At 43.6% G+C, this 23116-nt stretch overlaps 3 protein-coding genes across 3 annotated transcripts; 2 read left to right on the top strand and 1 right to left on the bottom strand.

Moving 5' to 3' along the window:
* Window positions 1-38: 38 nt before the first annotated feature.
* On the bottom strand, window positions 39-8032 carry KBTBD4 (kelch repeat and BTB domain containing 4). The gene is made up of 4 exons (XM_064657839.1): window positions 7917-8032; window positions 4849-5469; window positions 2236-2342; window positions 39-1679 (listed from the first exon to the last, which is right to left on the bottom strand). Exons 1-4 carry the CDS (start codon window positions 7933-7935, stop codon window positions 819-821), a joined length of 1608 nt encoding a protein of 535 aa, XP_064513909.1. The 5' UTR covers window positions 7936-8032; the 3' UTR covers window positions 39-818.
* A 42-nt stretch (window positions 8033-8074) lies between these two features.
* Window positions 8075-12791, top strand: NDUFS3 (NADH:ubiquinone oxidoreductase core subunit S3). The gene is made up of 7 exons (XM_064657877.1): window positions 8075-8181; window positions 8283-8345; window positions 9161-9258; window positions 9523-9672; window positions 10826-10951; window positions 11240-11359; window positions 12544-12791. Exons 1-7 carry the CDS (start codon window positions 8136-8138, stop codon window positions 12709-12711), a joined length of 771 nt encoding a protein of 256 aa, XP_064513947.1. The 5' UTR covers window positions 8075-8135; the 3' UTR covers window positions 12712-12791.
* Window positions 12792-17663: 4872 nt separating this feature from the next.
* FAM180B (family with sequence similarity 180 member B) lies at window positions 17664-22468 on the top strand. Its single transcript, XM_064657878.1, has 3 exons — window positions 17664-18108; window positions 19975-20042; window positions 20628-22468. The coding sequence occupies exons 1-3, from the start codon at window positions 18042-18044 to the stop codon at window positions 21069-21071; spliced, it is 579 nt and encodes a 192-aa protein (XP_064513948.1). The 5' UTR covers window positions 17664-18041; the 3' UTR covers window positions 21072-22468.
* Window positions 22469-23116: the final 648 nt, after the last annotated feature.

Genomic DNA, 23116 nt, shown 5'->3' with positions numbered 1-23116 from the left:
GTTGAAAATATTTGTATTTGAAGCAAAGGAAAAAAAAATACCTTTGTCTCAACAGAGACTTTATTCAGATTCTTACCCAAAGGCTTACAATGCCAACAGAGATGGGTAGTAGGAAGTGGTCTTAATTCTGTCTTTCACCAACACTATGTTATAATTACAGGTGGGGATTCCCTGTACAGTAAAGGAAGCCAGTGTCTAAATATTATCTCCTTCTTTATGCTAGGTGATGACAGAGCAGTAAGCAAGTACCCAGTTAGTTACCACTCCTCTAGAAGTGCTGAATGCAACCTAATTAAGGTCCTAGGGTCAGCTCTGGAATCTGTCTGCCATGCCCTCCTTCTGCAGTAGGACATAGGAATGTTTAAATTGGGATATCCCTGGGGGATACAGTGCACATCTATTGACATGGCAGCAACACGTGGGCTCCTAGGCAGTTAAAACTAGCAGCCTGGGCCAAGGAAGATGTCCGTATGCCACAGGATTTGTTATTTGTAGATTGGTTCCACGCTAAAATAGCCATTTGCTGCAGTTTGTGCCTCAAACACAAGCAGCTTATCATCAAGGAATCAAAGTAATGGCATTTAGTTCATCTGAAATCTAAGATACAAGAGTTTAATAAAGTTCAATAGTGCTATGTAAAAGAATAGGCCCACAATCAGAAAGCCTGTACTTCCTCTGCACAGGTACAGAGAATGGGGTCTTTACTGGATGTTGTGAGCTTGTGGTAATTGGGACTGGTGCTGAGGGTGGTAGGTGACTCCAAGCTGCACAGCAGGACACTGTTGCTGCCCTTTCTATCACTGGCCTGTTTTTCCTGCTTAGGCCAGGACAAACTGCAGGTTAGTGAGCAGCACTTTGATGCCACTCGTGACTGTTACAACAGAGGTGGCTGGGTTAAGTTTAAAAGTATTTGCATCGCCCTTTTTATAGCGGTCACGAAAGACATAGATGCTGCCATTGCAGCTGGCAATTTTCCAGAGGGATGGTACTGAACTCCAGGCATCTGGGAGGCATAGCCGGGTGAAGCTATCCAGTAGGGGATTATAGCATAGCAGTGAATCCCCCTCAGCGACAATGAACACCACGTCCTTGTGCACAGCAGCATGCATGCGCCCCGCAAAAGGCAGCACGTATGGCTTCACGTGGCATTTCTCTGTGTTGGTATCGTAGCACTGAATTAGCCGAGAGGGCTTGGTGAAGAAGTCCAAGTCATTTTCCTCCCCACCCAGCAGGTAAATGACACCATTAAGGTTTACACCTGCAGCTCCAGAGACTGCCACTTCCAACTGGCTGGTCTCTGTCCAGACGTTGTCTCGTACTCTGTAATATATGACAGCATTAGAGAGAGTGTCCTGTAGAGTTTTCCCCCCTAGTGAATATATTGCATCCTTGCTTGGCACAGAGACAAGGGTGTGTTGGAGCCGGTCACGGGGCAGAGGGGCACACCATTCCCAGTCTATAGTCGCATTGTTGCATTTCCACATGCGTCGTGGAATGGAGCCACCAACAACATATAGGTCACTACCGTGCTTGCAGGCTGCGGTGATCTGGTGACACAAGCTGTTCTGGCCACTCACACTAATGGAGTCATCGTCAGCACAATGTAGAGAGACAGCGAGTGAATGTGTACGTGATGACTCCTTTCCAATCAGGTAGATGTGAACATTTTCTCCAATCACCTGAGAGAAAGGAGAATTAGAATTGTTTACACAAACATCACTGGATTTTTCAGCTTAGGACCCATCTGTGGGTCTGAGGCATAAAACCTTTTTTCCCAGTCTTGTCACCCTATAGCATTCAGGACTCAGAGCCTCAAGGCCTTTTCACGATACCAGTCGTATCTGACAGCAAAATAGCCAGAGACATCACTGGAACCCAAGTGTTTATGGTTTAGATAAGGGATGGTTACATCACTGATGGAGTACAGTTATTTTAAGGGGAATGCCAAATTTGGATTTCTGAACAGTCTCTTTGGTAAGTGAGCATCGAGTTAAAGAAGGTATTTGTGGCATTGCTCCAATCACCAGTGATATCAACATCAGCTTATATTAAAAAAAGCTGTCAGTGGGGTTGCTATTTATGACAATGAAAGTATTCTCTCACAAGCACCATGCATTTCAACGGCATTTATGTTTTGCAACTTCAAAGTCACACCCGTGAGCAGAATACCCTGCCCTGGGAAGTGTGAAACCAGCAAGTGCTACACCAGCCCCTGAACAGAAGGTCTTTTTATACCTTCAGACTTGATCGCAGAGTCTCTGAAAAGCCGGCTCTCTCCTCCTTGTTGAAGTTGATCCAGGTTTCTATGGCAACCGTTGGATTCTGAGAACATGGAACGCCATCTGCAGTTCAGGGACAGAAAGGCATTTATGATATCTAGACAAAGGTGTGTGTACTCAGAATCATCCTTTCCCTGCGACGGCCTTCCCCCACTCCCACCACAAACTCTACTTTCTAGAGAGGAAAAATTGACACAGAGATTTATAGGTTTTGGCAGGCATGATTGGCACTGGCAGCCAGACAACTACATGAAAGTAGTCTGGATAAATATCAGAAGACAGAGCTGCCAGATCTTAAGCGCTTTGGATGAGTACAACAAAGGAACCTATGTCCAAGAGAAAGAGGGCAGGAAGGAGAATTTACATGCTGTGTGTTGATGACAAGTATTTTCTTATTTAATCATTTAGGCAAAAAGATTCTCTTATTCAGAATCTCAGCACCTGCCTTTCTTTCTGGCTGGTCCTAGAAACCTATCTAGCAAAAGTCATCTGCAGAATGTGTCTGAGCCCTGTCAGACAGCTGACCTTCATGACTGAACATCTGGTGTTGCTGCTATCCTCTTAACATTTGGAAATCCCCAATGAGCTACTATAGCTTTTCTTAGCCATGTGACAGTAGGAAACACTCAACAGATTGCATCAGATTTCAATCTGTCTCCAGACATAATTGGAAGTTTTGGTTAAGCCACGCACTATTGCATCATCATCGTGATCATCGTCAGTACATTACCTAGAAGATTTTAAGTATTTCCTTCCAGTTTGCAAGCAATTATGCCTGTATTCACTGAGAAGTTTCCCTATGAAGGCTCTCTGATTTTGTAGTCTGTTCTCATGACAAACCCCGAATTCAATGATGCTGAAGGCACCAGACAAATTCCAACTCTTTTCTCTATATTGGAAGGGAGGAGACAAAGCATGGCACAAAAGCAGGTATTTTAACTCTGTTTATTAGTAAAAGGGATTTCCATAAGCCAACCATCACATGTAGCGATTAAATGGAAAAAACCTGGATTTTGAAATTCGTCCTAGAGTGTGACAAAAGCTAAACTTCATAAGTTACTATTTTATTAAATAAATTTTAATCCTTGCTACTAATAGCTTCCTCTATTTAATTCTTCATTAACTAAACAAAGACGCAGGAAATGCAAAAGCAAAGGATTTTCCCTACCAGCAGGAGTGTATTTCAGATTTAAATCCATTTTATGAGCTAAGTTGCAGCATAAATATTGAGTAATGTGATTCTATATACGGAAATAGACGATGCATGGAAAAAAGTTTTATTGAGCAATTATTTTAATTTAGAACCACAAACACTAAAGTCCATAGTCCTAAAACTATGATTACTATGTGGAATCCCTAAGAACTTAAAGGTGATTGACCTCTAGAGTTTTATTTCATGATTTTAGAGGGATTTTTTAATCAACTCAATCGCTCTTTAAAAATTTTAGCTAGATAGTTATCAAAATTACTCTAATTTTATCATATTTTTGAGCTATCAGTACATATACTCAATAGTTTTTTTATTGAAAATTTCTTTAGATGTAATAGAGATAATAAAAGGCAATAGCTGTAAAGACTCTCATATGCATAGCATCAACTCCAAAGGCTATTTTAAGACTTATGGACAGATTTGCCAGTATTCCAAAGAAGACAGTCATAGTAGGTTTATTGTTGTAACAGCACATAAAACCCATGATGCACAGAGCAGTTATTTACTCATTTACAAAGAGTAATTAAAGCAAGGAAGGGGCATATTTGAATGTATGAGCTGCTTCTACATTCCTGCTTCCTCTAGCAATGATACATAAATGCACAAAAACTGAGTTGTGACTGCATCCTGGAGGGGTAACCACGTACTGGCTGTACCTACTAGGGCAGCAGATGACCTTCAAGGATTGGTGCAAGCTGGACTAAGTTTATGTGTTGACACATCCCTCACAACACTGAGTCATTGCATCCATTACTGTGGAAGGCTATTACCTTTACAAGAAGGATAGTTACTGTATTATCTAAGACACTACAATGCCTCTATTTCAGTCAGCTGAGTGCCTAGCCTAAATAATCCTAACAATTATATACAATTGTAAATAACACCAACGTATTCTAAAAATATGAGTTGTGCTCAAGCCTTCTTACAAACGTTGAGTTATAGCATTACTATGTTAAATGATTATGAACTAAAATGGAAAAAAAGACTTTCATAAGATGTTTATTTTGGGTAAGGTTTCTTTGTTTTAATGCAAAACAAAACTCCAACAAATTTTTGGAATTTATGTTTCAAAACCTGTAATACTTCTAACCTGTTGGGTTAGAACAGGGAACTGCTGGGAACTACCAGCATCCTCTATGACCCTTTTCTACAGCTTAGATGTTTCATGTCCAGTAACAATAGCTTTGGTTTTTTTCTGATTAAGTTATCCAGAAGGTTTTGCTTTGCTTTGCTTAGCTAAGTCTCTACACTGCGATTATGAAAGCTTGGATTTTTCCATTTATTTCATTCAATCCCTGGTAGACTCTCTGAAAGTCTCTTTCTACATCCACATCCTGGCTAGTTTCAAGAACTCCTTACCTGTAAGGATGTCTGTCAGTAGGCGGACAGGCAGGTGTAGGAACTCCTCTGTGTCTTGCAGCTGAGACAAATGTGACTTTGCACAGTGTTTTGCAGCTGTGTAGAGCTCCATGTCACTGTGTTGGTCTGCCAACCACATGACCTGCAGACAGTTTCTAACCTGCACCGTACGGGCCAGAAAACGGGAGCACTCTTCAAAAAGGGCAGTCAGCTGGTACATGTCTGCCACTTCATAGGTTTCCTGCAACTCCTCTGCCCTCAGCTTTACAGTTCCATGGTAAATGTAGTCCACAAGAAGCTGAAAGACACTTTCGCTAACGTCCTGCAGCTCAATCACCCGGTTGTGGGCCTCCTTTAGGTTGGAAGTGAACATAGAACGAAAAAAGCAACTCTGAGCTGAGAGGACCAAGCGGTGCAGCTGGAATTCCTTGCCTTCCACTGATATTGTAACATCGGCAAAGAGCTCATCCTCCAAGCATAATTTCATAATACCCTGGGCCACACGGCCTGAGTGGGAGCGGTCAGTGAAGGTGTAGTTCACAAAGTAGTTTTCTTCTGCAGAGGAGCCTCCAGTCTCTTCTGATGAGTCCATGGTGCTGCACAGATCAGACCTCCAGCAATCTGTAAAATCACAATAATTATATGGCTTTCTCTCTACACTAACAAGATTAGGCAGTACTTCAGGGTACAGGGAAAAATCAAACGTATTGGTAAGAGTCCAGCATATTTTAGACTGAATATAAATAGCACAGCCAGAAACTTCTGCTTGAGCTTCAGAATCTCAAACAACAAATGAGAAGTTGGCATAATTAAAATTATAATATATACCAAACTTCCAGTACAGTGAGCATCACATCCCAGCAGAGCTGGGAGACGTGCATATCTTTTCACCACTCATTTCACTGACACAAAGAAATGCATCAATAGGTATTCAAGTGGAAAGTCCAGCAACTGCCCTAGGAAACTTGTAAAGCCAAAAAAAAAAAGTGGCAGCAGCATAGCTGGACTAGATGTAAAAAGGATTACAATACTGTACTAACAAAGAGCACAGGCAGCAGCTCATATCATTAGTATAATTACCATCCAAACCCAACATGATGAATCTCCACAGTGTTATCAAGTAAGGTGAACTTGTTTTTACCAAAGAGATGTGTGAGAAGTTTGCCAGACGTAACCACCAGTCCTTCAAGCTAACCAAATGAGACAACTAATGGTTATATTCTGCTGGTTAATGTGCCAGGCACCTTCAGCATGCAAAACAACATGTTAGATGTTGTTAGTCACTGTTTCTCAAGCAGAAAGGGGAATAAAATTTAAAGAAAACACCTCTTAGTAGGTACTACAGATGTTTGCAGAGTTCCAGGTAGTTTAGGGGTCAAAAAAGCTTCTGGAAATGGGAACTGCTATAGGAAGGAGCTCTTTTTTAACTTGGCTCTTAACAGCATTAAGAACGAATAGTTGCCTACCTGCATTCACTTTAAACTTATTTTTACAACTGAACTATTAGCCATGATGGCTGATATCACAAATTTCTTCAGTCAATACTGAACATGATTTCCAGTTCAATGTTTCCCAAAGATATGATTTTTCTCCAGGAGATTCATAGTTACTCTTCCATGATTTATTTTGTCAAACATGCATTTTCTTACAATAGCTCTGTTTGATACAGGACAGCTCCTAAGTTCTTTGCTCAAATTCAGTTCACAGAAAGTAATGTCTACATCCCTAATTGCCTGGACAAGTCTATCCCATCTCTGGTGATGGCCTGTCTTAATTATACCCTTACCACGATTTTACAGTAGTTCCGGTCTGTCTGAAAAATACCTATACATTAGTCTGTAAGAGACTGAGGAACTTCAATTAGCACAGTACACATCAGTACTATTTTTTCCATCTTTAGCAAGTATGAGCCTATCCTGCAAATTAGCTTCTACTTCCGCTAAAGCTCTTTATCCTTACAGTCAAAGTGCTCAGAAGATAAGCCCAGAATGCTGAAGAGATAACGAAGCGCACCAGGATACAGAGGGATGAACTACCCTGCCCTCTTGACACGACAGAACCAGCTTCCCACACTGCCCTCCAAAATCCCCAGAGGACTGGTACCAAGTCACAAAAGAAATACCAACAGCAACTAAAGACTGCTGCAAATCTCACATCCTTCTTTGCAACACAAAGCTCCCCTTTGCATCCATGGTGTCTCTGATACAAAAGAAAAAGGTGTGGAGGACAGTTAAGTGTCCCATAAAGCCGAATCTTACACTCCATGTATTTGTGTGTATTCTGTAGGCCAGGCTACACAGGTGATAGCTGTGTAACCAACACCTGGCACACGTCCTTCACAGAATCACAGAATCCATTTAGTTGAGAGATCATCAAGTCAAACCTATGACCAAACACCACCGTGTCAACTAGACCATGGCACCAAGTGCCACATCCAGTCTTTCCTTAAACACCTACCAGGGATGGTAACTCCATCAGCTCCCTCGACAGTCCTTTCCAATGTCCAATCACCCTTTCTGTGAAGAAATTCTTCCTAATTTCCAACCTGAACCACTCCTGGTGCAGTTTAAGCCTATGTCCTCTCGACCTGTCACTAATTACTCAGGAGGAGAGGCCGACTCCTACCTGGCTTACAACTTCCTTTCAGGTATTTGTAGAGGGCTATAAGGTCACCCCTGAGCCTCCTTATCTCCAGGATAAACAACACCAGCTCTCTCAGCCGCTCCTCATAGGACCTGTGCTCCAGGTTACTTTCTTCCTTGCTCCTGACAGGATCGCGGATGCCGCGGCAGCGCCCGGGATCGCGGAACTCAAACACAACTGACAGCGACCTCACGGTCCGGGGCGGGGAGAAGAAAGGAAGGAAGAAACGCTAATCCTCGGAGACGCGCAGACCCCCATCAGGCCCATGCTGGCGCCGTGCGAAGCGCCAGCGCGTCCCCTCGCCCCGCAGCGCTGGCTCAGCCCCGGGGGCTGCCGTCGCCCCCCGCCCTCCACGCCGCTCGCTGCCCCGTCCCCGGGCCGGCGGTCGCACTGCTCCCGCCCCGGCCCCGCAGTTCAGCACTCACCTGCGGCGCCTCCCTTCATGCCGCCGCCCCGGGGTGCCCCAGCGGCTGCTCCTGCTCCTCACCCTGCGCCAGGAGCTGCCGGGCACTCGCCGCTCCCGCCCACCGACCCGGCGCCGTCCCCGGGAAGCTATTTGCTCGCTTCCGCCCCCGGCGGCAGTGCGGTGGCGGGGGTGCTTTCCGCTTCCGCCCCGTGCCCTTGCCCCTCCGTGTCCCGGCGGGATGTTGGCGGTGGCGGCGCGGGGCCTGGCGCGGGCTGCGTTACGAGGTGAGGCCGCCCGGGGCTCGGGGGCTGTCCCGGGGGGCGGCGGCCGGGCCGGGCCGGGCGGTTGGCGGCGGTCGGTGAGACGTGTCCGTTTCTCTCCGCAGCTGGCGCGGCACCGGCGGCGGCGCGGGCCCGGCTGGCGGGGAGCTCTGCCGGGGAGACTCGCCGTAAGTGCGGGGCCGGTTTGTTGGCCGGGGGGCGGCGGGGAGCCCGAGGCGTGCGGCTGTGCCCCTGCCAGCCGCTGGCTCCGCGGAGGGCGCTGAGCTGCCCCAAGGACGTTCCTGGGCGATAGAACCGCTTTAGTGTAGGGGAAGGGTGTCGGGAAAGGGTCGGGACCTGTCGCGCGTAAACCCAAATTTTGTGCAGAAAATGGGGTAACCCTGCTTTGGATTCCCGTGCTTGCCTTGGATTCCCATGTACATCCGTTCTCGTGGGTCCACCTGTTCTTTCTGTATCTGGACAGCAGCTTCATAGTTCCTTATTGCCCTGAATCTTGAGGATTTGTAATCATACCAACAGTGAAAATAAACCCCAGACAACAACCTGTTGTTTGTGTTTTAATTATGAGGAAGTTGCTTAGATGCTGGCAGATCAAACAACACCAGAAAACAAGATCCTTTCTAGACCCAGGTTGAATCGCATAAGCAGTATCTAAGTTCATATTGTTCTGTCATTTCTGCTTTCCTCTTTTTCATCCTGGTACTTTCTTCTGTATCTTTTTCAACTGTTTTTCCTCTGTTTAGAGTCCACAAAAAAAATTACATGTAGTACTGACACAAATTTTGTTCCTTATCGAAGTGTCTAGTTCTGTGTTTTTTGTAGCACACTATGTTGCTGAAGTCCAGTCTCTGACAGACAGGTTAGAGGGACTGGCTAGACTGGTTAAAGGGATTTTTAAGTCAGGGATGGGACTTGCTACTCTTTTTTCTGTAGCTTTCTGTATTCCCTATTGTAATCTTGAAGACTTTGTTTTTCTCTTTAGCTACTGTCAGACCAAAAAATGAAGTAGAACAGAAGCAGCTATGTGCTTTTGGGGAGTATGTGGCTGAGATTCTGCCCAAGTATATCCAGCAAGTACAGGTAGGTGCTGTTCAGAAATTGTTCTTGTGGCGGGACGGGGCCCAGTCAATGCACCACTTGCTTGTTAGCTGTTTTCAGAAGTTGTTCTGTGGAAGAAAAATTGTCAGAATTGCATGAAAATTACTGCTATTATTAGACACCTTGTTCTGATGTAATTTTGTGTCTGCTGTACCACTTTGAGTATTCTGCTGGAATCGGCATAATGTTCAGTCCTGTTGGTGTTTGTACTCATGCCCTTCCCACTCACCATTCTGTTTTTGTCAGGTGACCTGTTTCAATGAGCTGGAACTTTTGATCCATCCAGATGGGATCATTCCAGTTCTGACCTTCCTTCGTGATCACACCAATGCCCAGTTCAAATCCTTGGCTGACTTGACTGCTGTTGATGTCCCATCTCGGCAGTATCGCTTTGAGGTAAGAACTGCTCATAGGTGCAGAACTTAGAGGGTTTCACAAGTGCTGACGGCTGTGGGTACTGGTTGTAGCTCTGATCACTTTTTTTGGTTTCTGACAGTGAGAAGAAAATCCACTCTGAAATGCTGGGTTTTGTTTAATCTGTTAATCGTGGAAGTAGTAGCAGAACTGATACTGCATGGGTTCTTAGTCTGGCTTTCCTTTCCTCACTCTGCTAAAAGTCTCTTTTTTTTCTTTTAATTTTTTTCCTTTGATTTCTTTTAGCTTTAGCAAATGTCTTCAGACTTCTTTCTGGCCAGTTGTGAATTGGTGCTCATCCAATGTAGGCCCATCAATTGCTGTTGACACAAATGTTTTTCTTTAAATCCCATCAGTCTTCTTAACAATTTTTCTCTTAAAAAAAAACAAACCCAAAGCAAAAAAACCTCCTATTTAGTTGTTTTAAAAACATTTCTTTAAAGTTAAGGCCAAATGGGAGATGAGGCAGATTTTCAGAAGGCTCTCAGAAGATTTTGGGCACTGAACTTTGACTGACTTTCAGTGGATACTGGAGATTTGGTTCCCACAGATGCTTTTGAACGTATCACTGTATAGCTTTTGAGCTGCAGAAAAACCTCAGCTGCAAATAGAAAAAGAAAAGATACAGCTTTTGTGAAACTACAGACTCAGCATATTCTCTTCTCACCTACTATGAGAAAGCTTTGTCCACAGTATTGTTGCAAAGATGTTATTGTAGTTTCACTTTGATCTGTAAAATTCAGTGTATTTCTTCTTCACCTTCTCCCACTGATAGTCATTGCACTGGTAATTGATAGCCATTTTCTTTGAGATAGACTATTGTCAAGTGTTTCCATCCCTTCAGTATTCTCTCTTTTAAGATTTAGTATTCCTCTTTACTTCAATTCTTCTTCATCAGTCATGCTTTCTAAATCTCACATCATTTTTGTTACACTTCTAAGGACCAAAGTGATAAACTATTGGAACCTCAGTTCTTATAGTGTCTTTTAGTGGCCAGCTCTAAAATGCTGGATGTGATTCTGTTCATAAAGAATATTTGAAATAGTCTTTGTGTGGCTTTCCTTAGCCAGTGCTGTACTGCAGAGAGATCCATAAATGCTGTACAAGACCAATGCTGCTTTTTGTTCTGATTCAGATTGTGTACAATTTGCTGTCCCTGCGGTTCAACAGTCGGATCCGTGTAAAGACATACACAGATGAGCTGACACCTGTTGACTCAGCAGTGTCTGTGCACAAGGCAGCAAACTGGTATGAGAGAGAGGTGAGTGCTGGTGTGCTTGGGAACAGTCTTTGTGGAGAGAGGCTGTATTTTCCTGATTAAACTGATTTCCCAGAGCCCTCATGAAGAAAGAAGTGTTTCCTTCGCTGCCTTTTCAGAGTAGGGGATAGAAGAGTGATTTGCTTTTGAATTAATTCTTGCATCAGTTTTGCTGGTGCTGTACAAAGCCAGGCACGTAACTGAAATTTTACGGACATAATACATGCAGCTTTTTGGCTTTTTTTTTTTATTTCAAATATCATTGAACTTACTTGGCTCCATTTCATTTAGGTTTGGGACATGTATGGTGTTTTCTTTGCCAACCACCCTGACCTAAGGCGAATCCTCACAGACTATGGGTTTGAGGGCCATCCCTTCCGGAAGGACTTCCCGCTCTCTGGTTACGTGGAGGTAGGAGATACAGTCATGTCTAAAGTTATCAAGTCTCTCTAATACTCTTATCTGAGTTTTCATACAAAGATGTGACTGCTTTACAGTCATTTGTCTGAAAGGTACTAAGGATGTTTCATTTGTGTGTATTCCAGAGGAGTTGTAGAGATCTCCTGCATGGAAATTTGAAGTATCACACAAAGTATTATCCATAATAAGGCAGCCTAAGGCCAAAGACATTGAGCAAGTGTTATGTGCCATATAATATACCAAAGATACCTGTCAGGCAGAGAAAGTGCCTGAAATTCGTTTAGCATGTTTTCTAGAAGATTCCACTGCAAAACTGAACCTTTCTAGAGGGGTAAAGGACTGAATTGTTCTTAATTCATTTAGAACTTTACTTTGTAGACCCAGTTTATAAAACTAGTTAAACTGACTCTTGTGTATATCATTTACTTCTGTATGTCAAACCACAGGTGAAATGAGTGTTTGGTATCTGCCTAGTTTCAAATGATCGCCTTTCAGAAACAGACAATATTTTGTGCAGTTTTAAGATTGAGTTGAGTCTCAGAAGGAAACAGTGAGGTTCTTAAAGCAACAAAATTGCAGAAGTGAAGACCAGGCAGCATCTCCTGAGTTGGGGTTTGGAGATTTGGACTAACACAGTGAGGATAAAGCAAGCCAATCAGAAGAGTCTGGTACTCACCTGCATTTCATCCCATTTGTAATCTTTTCCCCATGTTCTGGGTGTTATGTTAAAAATTAGAACAACTAAACCCAAACAAATGCCATATTATAAGGATTCATGCGTGTAGTCTCAGCTATGCCAGGCCCAGTCACCTTATTTCAGTGACTCAGGAGAAATTCCTTTGTCATATGACAAACTAAAAGTGTTATTCCGTGTGAACTTCGTCTGGACTGTTAGGCTGAGCACTCCTAATTCTAGGCGGTTAGTCTTGTCACCTGAGGTGCATGGTAGCAAAGAGGAGTGTTTTCCTGGAGAGTCCAGAGATTTTAGTAGCATATGTTCTTGTTTAGTAATGGGCAGAACTGAAGCTGTGGCAGAGGCCTGTGGGCTATCCATGGCGTAAGGAATAGAATTCCCTGCACTGGAGGGTGGCGTGGGTCATGACTGTGTACAGCTCATCACAGATGCTATTGGGACTGGGTGAAAATGACTGGTTGTGTCCTTTGCACTGTTCTAGGTGCGATATGATGATGAAGTGAAACGGGTAGTGGCAGAGCCTGTGGAGCTGTCTCAGGAATTTCGCAAGTTTGATCTGAATAGTCCATGGGAGGCATTTCCTGCCTATCGTGCAGCTCCAGAACCCCTGAAAATAGAAGCAGGAGCCAAGAAAGAAGACACAAAATAACAGCAGAACAGAGTGGATGCCCGGCACCATCCTTTCTGTTCTAACATAGTATTTATAATAATAAAAGTTGATATGAGATACTTGCCTGGTGTGAACTCATGAATAATGTTTTCCGGCTAGATGAAAAGCACAAGGTGAGGGAATGCTCACTTACAATCCTGATAATCCAACTAGTAGATGTTTATCTGGTGCTTTGAGTTGTAAAACAACAGTTGCAAATTGAATGGAGTGCAGGCATTCCCTGTGGCTAAGGTGTTCTGTATACACTACTGCTAGCAGTCCTTGCAGGCATAAGTCATAACCTGAGTGCTCCCTAGGAAACTGTACTGAAGCAACTGTGGAGCTTAAGCAGTGGGACAGCAGTATCTTAGCTTTCCAGGATGGGTGTTGGGAAAATGGTAATAATAAGGCAGACATGCAAAGCTTTTATAAATGATTATAATGCAGTTCTTATTAGGACAACACAAATACACCTGGATCCAGACCAAAACAATTATGGAAATCTCTCTGTTGTTTCCATGGAAATTAGGTCAGTCCCTTTTCTCCAGACAGGAATTGCAGATAACCTCTGATTTGACACTCCCTCGTGGTGGCTTTTTGTTCACAATCAAGCAGTCTACCTTCTTCCAACGTGCTTCTTTTCTGCAGCCAAAAATATCTTTTTGTCACTATTCCAATTATTTTGAGCTTAATGATATAATAGCATTAACACTTTCTTTGCTTTTATGGAAAATCTCAGTTTTCTCCAAAAAAGCTGGAAGTACACTGTAGTTCATTGACAGTCATCAATTCATAATGTCCCTTGTCCTTGGTCTGGAAAATGCATAGTGCAGTTCTGCATCAGAAAGCTAACTGGCTTCATTAAGATCTGAAAACTATTGTATAAGAGATTTCATAAAATAATCCACAAGCTGTTTGTAGAGATTCCCTGAATAACTACTTAAGCTTTTAAACTGTAAAAGTACTAAATAAAATAGAGGTTTGAGGGATGTTAGAGTATGGGATGGAGGAAAGGATAGGACAATAGTAAATTCAATTAAGAAAAAAAAAACAACTACTCACTGTGACTAGAATGATGTGATCTGTTTTCAAGAGTAAAGAGCTAAACTGCTAAGAATTGGGTTTTGTGATTATTTTCACTCCAGCCTTGTAAGCATGGGTTACTTACTTTTTTTTTTTTTTTAAATTTTATTTCAGGCTGCTGTGGCCAGCAGCGTTTGAGATGTGACTCAACAGTGTTCTCTGGTTAAAATTAATAGCATTTGCTGCTCACCTTAAAAGCTATAGCTCTACATGGGAATGGGAATGGCACACAAAACAGCAGAAGTGTGGGATTTTCTACAGTTCTTAGCTCTTCTTCAGGTCTGCCATCAATTGAGCTGATTAAATAGGAAATGCACTTTTAATTCTTACTACAAGATGTTCCGCAGCTGGTTCTATTTTCCGTTACAGCAGCTCTCATAGCATGCTGATGCCTATTGCACAAGACAGAAAAGTTCCTGGCATCACTTCTGTTACCATGAAAATTCTTTATGAAGCACATATTCTCTCTGTTCTTCTTCATCCCCAGGTTACTTGAGATGCCATAGACCACTCATGGTCTCTATATGATAAAAAATTTCCCTGTACGATAAGTCAGAAGACTGATAGTAGCAGGAAATCTGCCATTTAAACACAACGTTTGTGCAGAGGGAGAATTTGATTGATGGAACATCAAGAAATGTTAGACACAATGCCCTGTTAAGTTAGACAACATACAAGCTTTGCTCAAGAATGTATGTACTGGAAAAGCAGCTGGCCCCATGGGGACAGGCATTGCTTCCAGTAGGTCTTTAATATGTGGAATAGTTGCTAATGGAGCTAAATCACTTCTCTTTAGCTTAGCCTGGAAGATCATGAAGATGACAATTTACTCACCCAGACACATTATCCCAGGGCACAAGAGGTTACACAGCCTCACTAAGTACTGCCAGTGTTGGCAGTCTACCTCCCCCTCCACTGCTCCTGATCTCCAGGGGCCATTTTTGCCTATGGAGCCTCCTCACTTTGGCTTCCTTGTGGCTGGTGGACATTTGCCTCATGCTGGGTAAGGTGTGGTCATCGGTCAAGCACCAAGCTGTCTTCCAAATCCTGTGTCCCTGCTTGTTCTGCATTGCCAGCTTCCACAGGGCTTGTTTGCCTGTGTTGGATTCCTCAAGTGTAGGAGGATGTTGGATGAGATTAAAGTCAGATGTAGCAGACTTAGAGACACACTGTTTAGAAGAGAGATTTTCTGATACTACAGGGACAAATAGACTTTAGGTGATGACTCACAGTCACCATGTTGAGCTTCCCCAGCTGAGTAGGTTTCACTGGTGTTTTCCAGAACACTGGCATTTCTCCGTACAGCCAGGCTAGCAGACTCTCCTCCCTGAGCATGTGGCTGTAGACACTGTCAGAGTGTCCACCCACATCGTGGCCACACAGTTGGTATAGGCCTTATAATTGATCTCCAGTCAAAATCCAGATGGGGACTCCAGCTGAGCCTAGCACTCCTGCAGAACGGAGCTTATGGGACTACCGAAGGACAGGCTGGATAACAGCATGCCACATATTACGCTGCATCCCATGACATTTTCTCCAAGTTGTGCAAGGCCTGAGGGAGTCTGTTGGTGCAGTAGGTGCAGTGGGATGGGGCCTTCCTTGTCACTGTTACATAGCTCATTAGTCCTTCAAGCAGTGGATGCCTCTTATAAACTGGAAGAAAAAGACAAGGAAAGCATCTGCATAAGGACTGGCACCATATCTGGAAAATATTGTAACAGAGGTTCTGTCTGGTTATGGTCAGCACTTCACTCCTACTTTCCTCAAGGTTTTCTTTCTTCTTCCCCTTCAGTGACTCAAACTTCACCTTCTCTGAGAGCCGTGTATGTCCTTCTTCCTTTCCCTCTTTCCTCAGACTTCTTCTCCTAATCTTTCTCCCCTGAGCACCTGCCAGACAGACCCAGGTGACTATGATCTTCCCAAGTTCTGTGTGGGATGATTGAAGCAAGTGATTTCTCCAATTCTATAAGCAGAATTTCCTTTCTGTGAATATGCTGTCTATGTCCCTGCAGTCCCATTTCAAAGAAACCTCCCTCCCAAAGATGCTCTTCTGATGCTGTATTAATCACACATTGTGCCTCAACAGCATCCAACCAGCTCCTGCAGTTTTTGATCCCTCTTATCTTGTTCCCATTTCCCATCTTCCTGCTTCAGGAGGTCGTGGTGAAAAAGATGAAACCAGTCAAGGTGCCCCTGCGTAAAACTAGCTTGTTATGACGTTTTGAAACTGCTCTGACAACAGACGGTATGACCAGGGGAGTGCAGAGAGGCAGGGTTGTGCACACTCAGCTGTGAATATCTGGCAAGGACAAAATCCTTCAGGAGTGGGTGCACTGCCAAACATGTAGGGACTCTAGGCAGCTGTCAGAAGCTCAGGCTTGTTTCTTTGCAAGTATTGCTGTTGTACAGACAGTTTACCACTCTGCATTTGCCTTTCTGTGTGGGATAGTGAGGTAATCCTACAAAATTCCCCTAGCTCAAGGCAACATCCACATTGATGCTTGTGCCTTGCCTGCCACTGTATCAGTCACCTTGAGCACAGACTCTGAGCCTCCTCTCTTCTCCCTCCCACCTACAGGGATATCCTCCTCTAGGCAATTCAGCTGCAAGCTGTCCCTAGGAAATTCTCCTGTTGACAAAATCATGTACAGCCCTTGTAGATGTTGGCCAAAATCCCGAGCTCCTCCTTTTGTCATGTGCTGCATGCTAAAGGAGGCTATTTCATGGCCTGTGAGACACAGGGGTATTTGCATAGTGAATTCTAGACAAAGTTGTGCACACTGTGGACTATAAGGGACTCTGACACAAAGCAGAAGGCACATCAATCTCACTGCACAGACCAGCCACCAGTATCTGCCTTATGAGCTTGTGATTCACTTTTTAATAAAAGATACCACATCCCAGAAGAAAAGGATGCAACTAAAGCACAAGCAGCAGAAAATAATGAAAAACAAAACCAGCACCACCTGACTGGAAGACAGCTAAGGCTATGGCAGAAACACAGGTCTTATTTTGAATCCAAACTGAGGGTAAGAGTGGCTCTGGATATTGTGGGCCACTTCTCCCATGACTAGTCTGCGACTCTCCCATTATGTGCTGCTTCTCTTAGCTGGTGTGAGCCCATGTATTGCCAGGTACAGGTACAGATCCTGAAAGTTTCAGAAGATGTAGTCCTTTGCACACTGACAACTTACTAACTGGGACATCATCCCAACCCTCAGTAAACTCTCTGGTGACAGTAATCACTACAAACTGATGTTCTGCAACTTGCTGAGAAAGGGATGCATGTCAGCTCTACTTCATCTCTTTTCTATGCAGACTTCTTTCTCCCTTTAACCTGAGGAAGATGGTATTTTTACTTATTTATACATGCTATTACATATTTGTATAACCCTAGCATCCCATACTGTGGCATACAGAGTAGAAATACAGAACAGCTTGACTGGGGATAGGGCACTAATGAAAGTGTAAAGATGTGTAGAAAACATATCTGCTGCAAAGGGAATCAGATGAAGTTTTGTCTATGTAATTCACAACATCTAAGGCAGACTGTGCCCATTGTAACCCAGAAATCCAGTCACAGCAGAGGACAATGAGATGCTAAAGCCTCAGGGACTTCAATACTTGTTGTTTGCTAGATCAGTTTACTGAGTTCTCCCTCCAGGAGGTTTGATAGAGAACTGAACCAATGATATTTCTACTGCATGCTTGTATATTTTGGCTGCTGCTACCCTTCCACAAGACTGCAGTCTGATGACCTTATTTGTTTGTGACATTTCAGGATTGTTTGCAGATTTTCAAACCTGGGAAAAAGGAAAACTCAAAATAAAGCCAAGGAGCTGAGCAGAAGTGTCACAGAGATGTGACAGAGGCACTTTGCAGATATGGAAGGGACTAGGAGGTCCTCCCTTCTTCAGAGGCAAACATATGTAGTGTAATTTCTTGCAACTAATAGCTTTCTTTAAGGCATTGCAGTGGGAAGTCATTCTTTGGAGAAGAAGTTTAAACAGTTCTGCCAAAAACAACTAAGTTTTCCAAGTTTCCAAAATATGATGGAAAATATCCTTCGGGGTCAGCAAGCTGAACTGCAAGCCCTTCCCAGGACTGCAACCAGAAACACAGAAAGATGGATCCATTCCAAGAGAGGCTGCTGAGGCCAGGAGCAGCAAGGGAAGACGTCACAGCAAACTCTGGCTCCACAGCACTGTCTGTGGAGCGGGTGGCAGCTGCACCCGGGCAGAGCTGCCATGGCCCAGGCACAGTTCAGCGCCTGGCTGGTCCTGTGTGTGTTTGCTGGATCCCAGAAGCTGACAGGTAGGAAACGCATCTGCTGGTGACGTGGCTTCTTGGCTCGACAAACATCTGTGCAATGCCATTTGTGTGATGTTTTGCCTGCTTCCTCAAATATGATTAGAAGCTTCAGGTAGATGTACTGGCATGGGAGAGAGCTGGAGTCCAGCTGGGGGGTTTGCTGGGAGGGGCACTGGTAACCTACTTGCAGGCTGAAGACCTGCTGATATTTTTGCTGGCAAGGGGAGGATTTTCTCGGGTCTCCACTGAAAAAAACCCTGCTCCTGCAATAATGTTTGTGGATTTTCCATATGCTTTTTGGAGAAAAAACCCCAAACCTGTTGAGTGATAAGTAAGGAACTATTTTCCATTCCCCAGAGGATATTTACATTATTATTTCAATATATTATTTGTTATGCTTTGTTTAATTTTTCTCTACTCAAAAATCTACCACTGTGTGTATTTATGAGGCAGTTACTAATAACAGAAATTTGGCATCTATTCAACAAATGCACTTTGCAGACAGTCAGACATTCTCAGTAGAGGGATCTGTGAACCTAGAGGATCAGTTAGTAGAGAAAAGACCAGTGACAAAATTTTCAGATGATATAATATTTTTACCTGAGCTAAAAGTCTTGCTGGCACATCTATGGAGGAGTAGAGAAGACAAGCTACGTCCCTGCTCACATTCCAAAGCCACAGCTGGCTTGGATCATGAAGCCTGCAGCTGTGCAGAGAAACAAAACCTCTGCAGCCTGCGGGGTGGCAGTGCACTTCTTCAGGCAGCTCGTACATCTCCCTGAAAAGCATTAATCAAGAATAGGAAGTTGGAAGCAGTGTTTGGTAACAGTCATCACACACAAAGAATACTGAATAATTTTGCGACTTTTTATATGCACCTGCTGACCTTAACTCTGGAGTATTCAATATAAATTCTCACTCTTTTATTTTCATATAAAAAAGTCTTCATCCATATAAAAATGAAAAAAACAAAAACAAAAATAAAACCAAACCAAAATGTGTCAGAGAGCTTACTATTTTAGACAAGCTTTTTCCATTTTATATTTCTTGACCTGAAGGATGAGTATGTAAGAAGTAGAAGAGGGTCTTGGCTACATGATGGCACTGATCAACATAGAGAAGGGCAGGGATGCAGCCTCTCTCTCACAGTCCTGGACCAAGACTGCTTGTGCCTCCTTTTTCACAAAGAAAGGAATAACAAAGGCAAAATAAATGCAGAAAGTTAAAGCATTACAAGTATTATTAAATAATAACTAAACAATTATTAGGGTTAATGTGATTTTCTTATCCAAAACCTACCATTCCTCTGGCCTCATATACATTTTTTCCACTTCACGTGGTGTCATGTGGCCCAGCAAGTAATTAGCTGGACATGAAATGAGCCATAATGGATCTGACAAGGTTTCTTTTACCCTCACGCTCTGCCCCTGCCAGTGGCAGAAGCTTAGGGAAGAAGTATAAAACCAGGATAAGCATCAGGTTATGTTTTCACCAGCAGGTTGAGGAGCCTCTCAGCTCCCCCCTTCCATTGGGCAGCATTACTTTCTCTAGCAAAAACCACCAAGCAAACAAAACCCATCAGTTCAAAAACCACCCATACTTGGGTGAGAGGCTTCCTTGTGGTCTGTCAAACCAAGTGCCTTTGCTGCTGTAAGCCTTAGCTCTGTTGGAGGGATTAAGGTCCATAATATCCAAAATGTTCCCTTGCCTCACTTAACCACTGCTGCTTCTCTTAAAAAGCTTGTTATGCTTATCAAAATCCCATGGACAGCATCTATCATGTTTGGCAAGCTATGAGTGGTAGCTCAGAAATACTGAAAACATAAACAGGAATGTCTTGCACTACCAAACTCTCCTGATGTCTTCCAGATGAACATCCTTACAGTGGGACCAACACACTTCACCGCAGCCCAGAGGACGCCAACATCATGTTAGAGGTCTCCTGAGCACTGGGGGCCCGTGGGCTGAGGCACTGCTAGTGGCTGTGCTCCCACCTATCTGCATGTAAAAACTCACCTGTTCTGTTTGTTCTCATCCCTGACGGATTTCAGGAGCCCCTTGAGAACGCCTCGGCAATGCCTAATTGTATTTGTGCTCCCTCCCATTGTGGGGTGCAGGTGAAGGGGACTCTGCCCCGCTCTGTGGCACCTCACACCCCCAGGGTGGGACAAGGGACCGTTCCCGCTGGGTTCGGTGACTCCCTCAAAAAGGGCCAAGCACCTTGCCCAAGGTGGCTGCACTGGGGAGCTGCTGCAGATGGAACTGCGTGGGGAGAGGCTGGGCAGGAGGCAAGAGCTGGACAGGTCCCATGGGGACCTGTGGGGCTGGTCAGAAAAGGGGTGTGGTGCTGGCAGAGAAGGACACGGAGTGGGACTGGGTGTGCCGTGGGCAGCGAGTCAGGGAGCAGCTGCCTCCCGACCCGCCCGAGATTTGGCAGCACTGCAGATGGCTTTACAGCTCCTTTGTAGCTGACGGAGGGTTTGTGCTGGGCTTTCTGTTCGCATGATGCTCCTCTCTTCCAGATGCTCTGGGGAAGGCTGGATATTCAGGCCAACGGGACAATCCGGCTACAGGATGAAGAGCTGGCCTCCCTGCGCCCAGCACGGCGGTTCCTGCAGATTTTAGAGGATGAGGTTCCCAAAACACCAACAGAGATTGAGCAGCATCTGAGATATTATTCGCTGACTGATACCCCCTTGCCTCTAACAGAATTTGACCGCCTCCTTTTCACTAGTGTATATTGTGCCTATCAGGTTCGTTCCATGCAGGGGCTGGATAAAAATCTCTGGATTCATTTTTTCTCTCAACTGGTTGATGAAGTCTTTCGTGACCTGTGCAAGGGGCTCTGCCCTGCAAATACCACCCTCCTCCTGGCTTCCTGGCCTTGGAAGGAGAAGCCTTTGCATTTAGCATCCCTGAAACACTTCTATCATTCTAACTTGCCCAGGACCAAGAGAGACACTTAATAAGGGAAACTACCATAGGAAAGGACACACTTGACTTCAGCTGCATCCTAGGTTATCTTCAATGCTTTCTACATTATGCAGGACTTTGTACAAATATACCACACCTTTTTGTCCTGCTTTCTGCACTGTGCTGGCAACCCTATAAGACTTTATACACAACCTTTTACTTTTAAAAGAAAAAAGACAAAACTATAAAGTGCATTTTACCTCTCCTGATTTTTTGCTAAGTGGTGTGTTCTGAGGGCAGCAGTGCTACTTAGATGTCTTATCTATCTTGATTACTGATGCTTACAGGGGAGAGAGCTTGGAAGTACTTTTCCAGGATGTTATGCTGGTGTCCTAGCTGACCGCATTTCAGATCATTCACTTCAGCCTCCTTATATTCTCCCTGTGGTTTCAGCCAAATACAGGATCTTTTCTCCTCTCCAGTAAGCAGCTAAGCAGATTTTGCTGTTTTTCATGATACAGCTCACATATTTAATTTCATTTTTCTGCTCATGTGGCATCACATTTTATATGTCAATAATAATTTCCCATCTCATGTATTCATTTTTCTTTAAAAAGCAACCTGAAAATGTATGTATTCCATGAAGCTTTCTAGCATTTGCATATCATATTTACACACATACACAGCTTTGTTTCAGTTATCAGTTTGGAATATACTTCCTGAAATCTCATTTAAATTCTGAAGGATCGTGACCTAGATATTTCTCAGCAGATTTTGCCTCTCTTCTATAAAGTTTTTTTTGTACAGCTATGGCACTTTACAAGCCAAACATAATAAATATTGAATCTCTATCCTCAAAATCAGAAATACAATCATTTTACAGAAAAATATAATTAACATATCTTTGTCTTAAAAATTGCAGTTTGGAATTAAATAAATGTAATTATCTCCTCAGGAGGATTTTGATTTTCTTTTTTGTTGTTTCTACTAGGTTTCCCACTGCCACTAGAGATACATTAATTTTGAATATTTATTACATGTGCTTAGATGATGGAATCCCTAATTCCCTTTCTATAATTTTTCCATGCTCAACAAAAGAGGCATGTGTGACATTCAAAGTGGCAACTGTTAGCTTTTGACCTAGTTAATCTTCTTCCAAGCAATTGCAGCCCAACAGATGGAGAAGAGAAATAGTAAGGCAGGAGCAAGAAGCCTGGAAGCAAGATGTCACAGACAATGGTTTTAGAGGTCAGGTTAGGGCTATGACAGGAGGAGACAGATTTACACAGTTAATAAAGCAGGTTGGTTGTTGCTGATTTTTTTGTTTTGCGTGTTTATTTGTTTCATTTTGCTTTGTGCTTTGGGGTTGGACTTGTTTGTTTTTCACTCCAAAAGGTGTAGGAATTAAGATAAGAATTTTATTTGAAGTAAAACTTCTTGTCCCATCTAATGTTCTACTGTTCTTATGCTGGTTTTTTACATACCTCCAATATCTACCCATCATCCTTTTGCCAAACATGCCCCCAGTCTTTAACATCTAGGATATGTATGGAGCGACAGAGGCAGTGAGTGGCTGCAGTTAAGTCCAGTTTGAGCAGAAAATATTTAAAAGCTGAGCCAACATGGCACTAGTGTATGAAAATACTATCTTGCTGAAGAATTGCTATCTGTTGAGCAGATTATAAATTCAACTCAAGTGATTTCGCAAAGTTTTGTGCATGCTTGAAATGATGCACTTTTGCAGTTTATGTCCTTCAGGGAGAAAAAACAGAGTTTAGCTCAACTGAAACAGCACCAGTGATGCCACGATGAAGCCTCCAGACTCCTCTGCTCCTACTACCTCCTCAATGGATCCTGCCAGCTGCCTGTCTGTCTGTCCGTCCAACCACAGGAACACAGCAGGGTCCTCTACAGCCACAAAGGCCTCTCTACAGCTGCACTGCAGCTCGGCAGAACATGGTGTGTAAGAAAACACTGGAACACAGGTGCTGAAAACATCACTTCATGGTCCCTTTGATCATGCTTGCACTAGGCTATCGATGCAGCACATGGCAGGTTAGCAGTACCCTCGTATTCAAGGGACTCATTTCTGGGAAAT

Source organism: Pseudopipra pipra, chromosome 6, assembly GCF_036250125.1.
Source record: "Pseudopipra pipra isolate bDixPip1 chromosome 6, bDixPip1.hap1, whole genome shotgun sequence".
Taxonomy (NCBI): Eukaryota; Metazoa; Chordata; class Aves; order Passeriformes; family Pipridae; genus Pseudopipra; species Pseudopipra pipra.
Note: the sequence above shows the minus strand (reverse complement) of the source record. Positions and strands in the feature narration are given on the sequence as shown.

Coding starts and splice junctions, on each gene's coding strand:
- FAM180B (XM_064657878.1), top strand. CDS start 18,042: ATGGCCCAGGCACAGTTCAGCGCCTGGCTGGTCCTGTGTGTGTTTGCT. Junction 18,109..19,974: donor TGGATCCCAGAAGCTGACAG/GTAGGAAACGCA, acceptor GATGTCTTCCAG/ATGAACATCCTTACAGTGGG. Junction 20,043..20,627: donor ACGCCAACATCATGTTAGAG/GTCTCCTGAGCA, acceptor CCTCTCTTCCAG/ATGCTCTGGGGAAGGCTGGA.
- NDUFS3 (XM_064657877.1), top strand. CDS start 8,136: ATGTTGGCGGTGGCGGCGCGGGGCCTGGCGCGGGCTGCGTTACGAG. Junction 8,346..9,160: donor CTCTGCCGGGGAGACTCGCC/GTAAGTGCGGGG, acceptor TTTTCTCTTTAG/CTACTGTCAGACCAAAAAAT. Junction 10,952..11,239: donor CAAACTGGTATGAGAGAGAG/GTGAGTGCTGGT, acceptor CATTTCATTTAG/GTTTGGGACATGTATGGTGT.
- KBTBD4 (XM_064657839.1), bottom strand. Junction 2,343..4,848: donor ACTGACAGACATCCTTACAG/GTAAGGAGTTCT, acceptor CCTGAACTGCAG/ATGGCGTTCCATGTTCTCAG. Junction 1,680..2,235: donor CTCTGCGATCAAGTCTGAAG/GTATAAAAAGAC, acceptor CCTTTCTCTCAG/GTGATTGGAGAAAATGTTCA.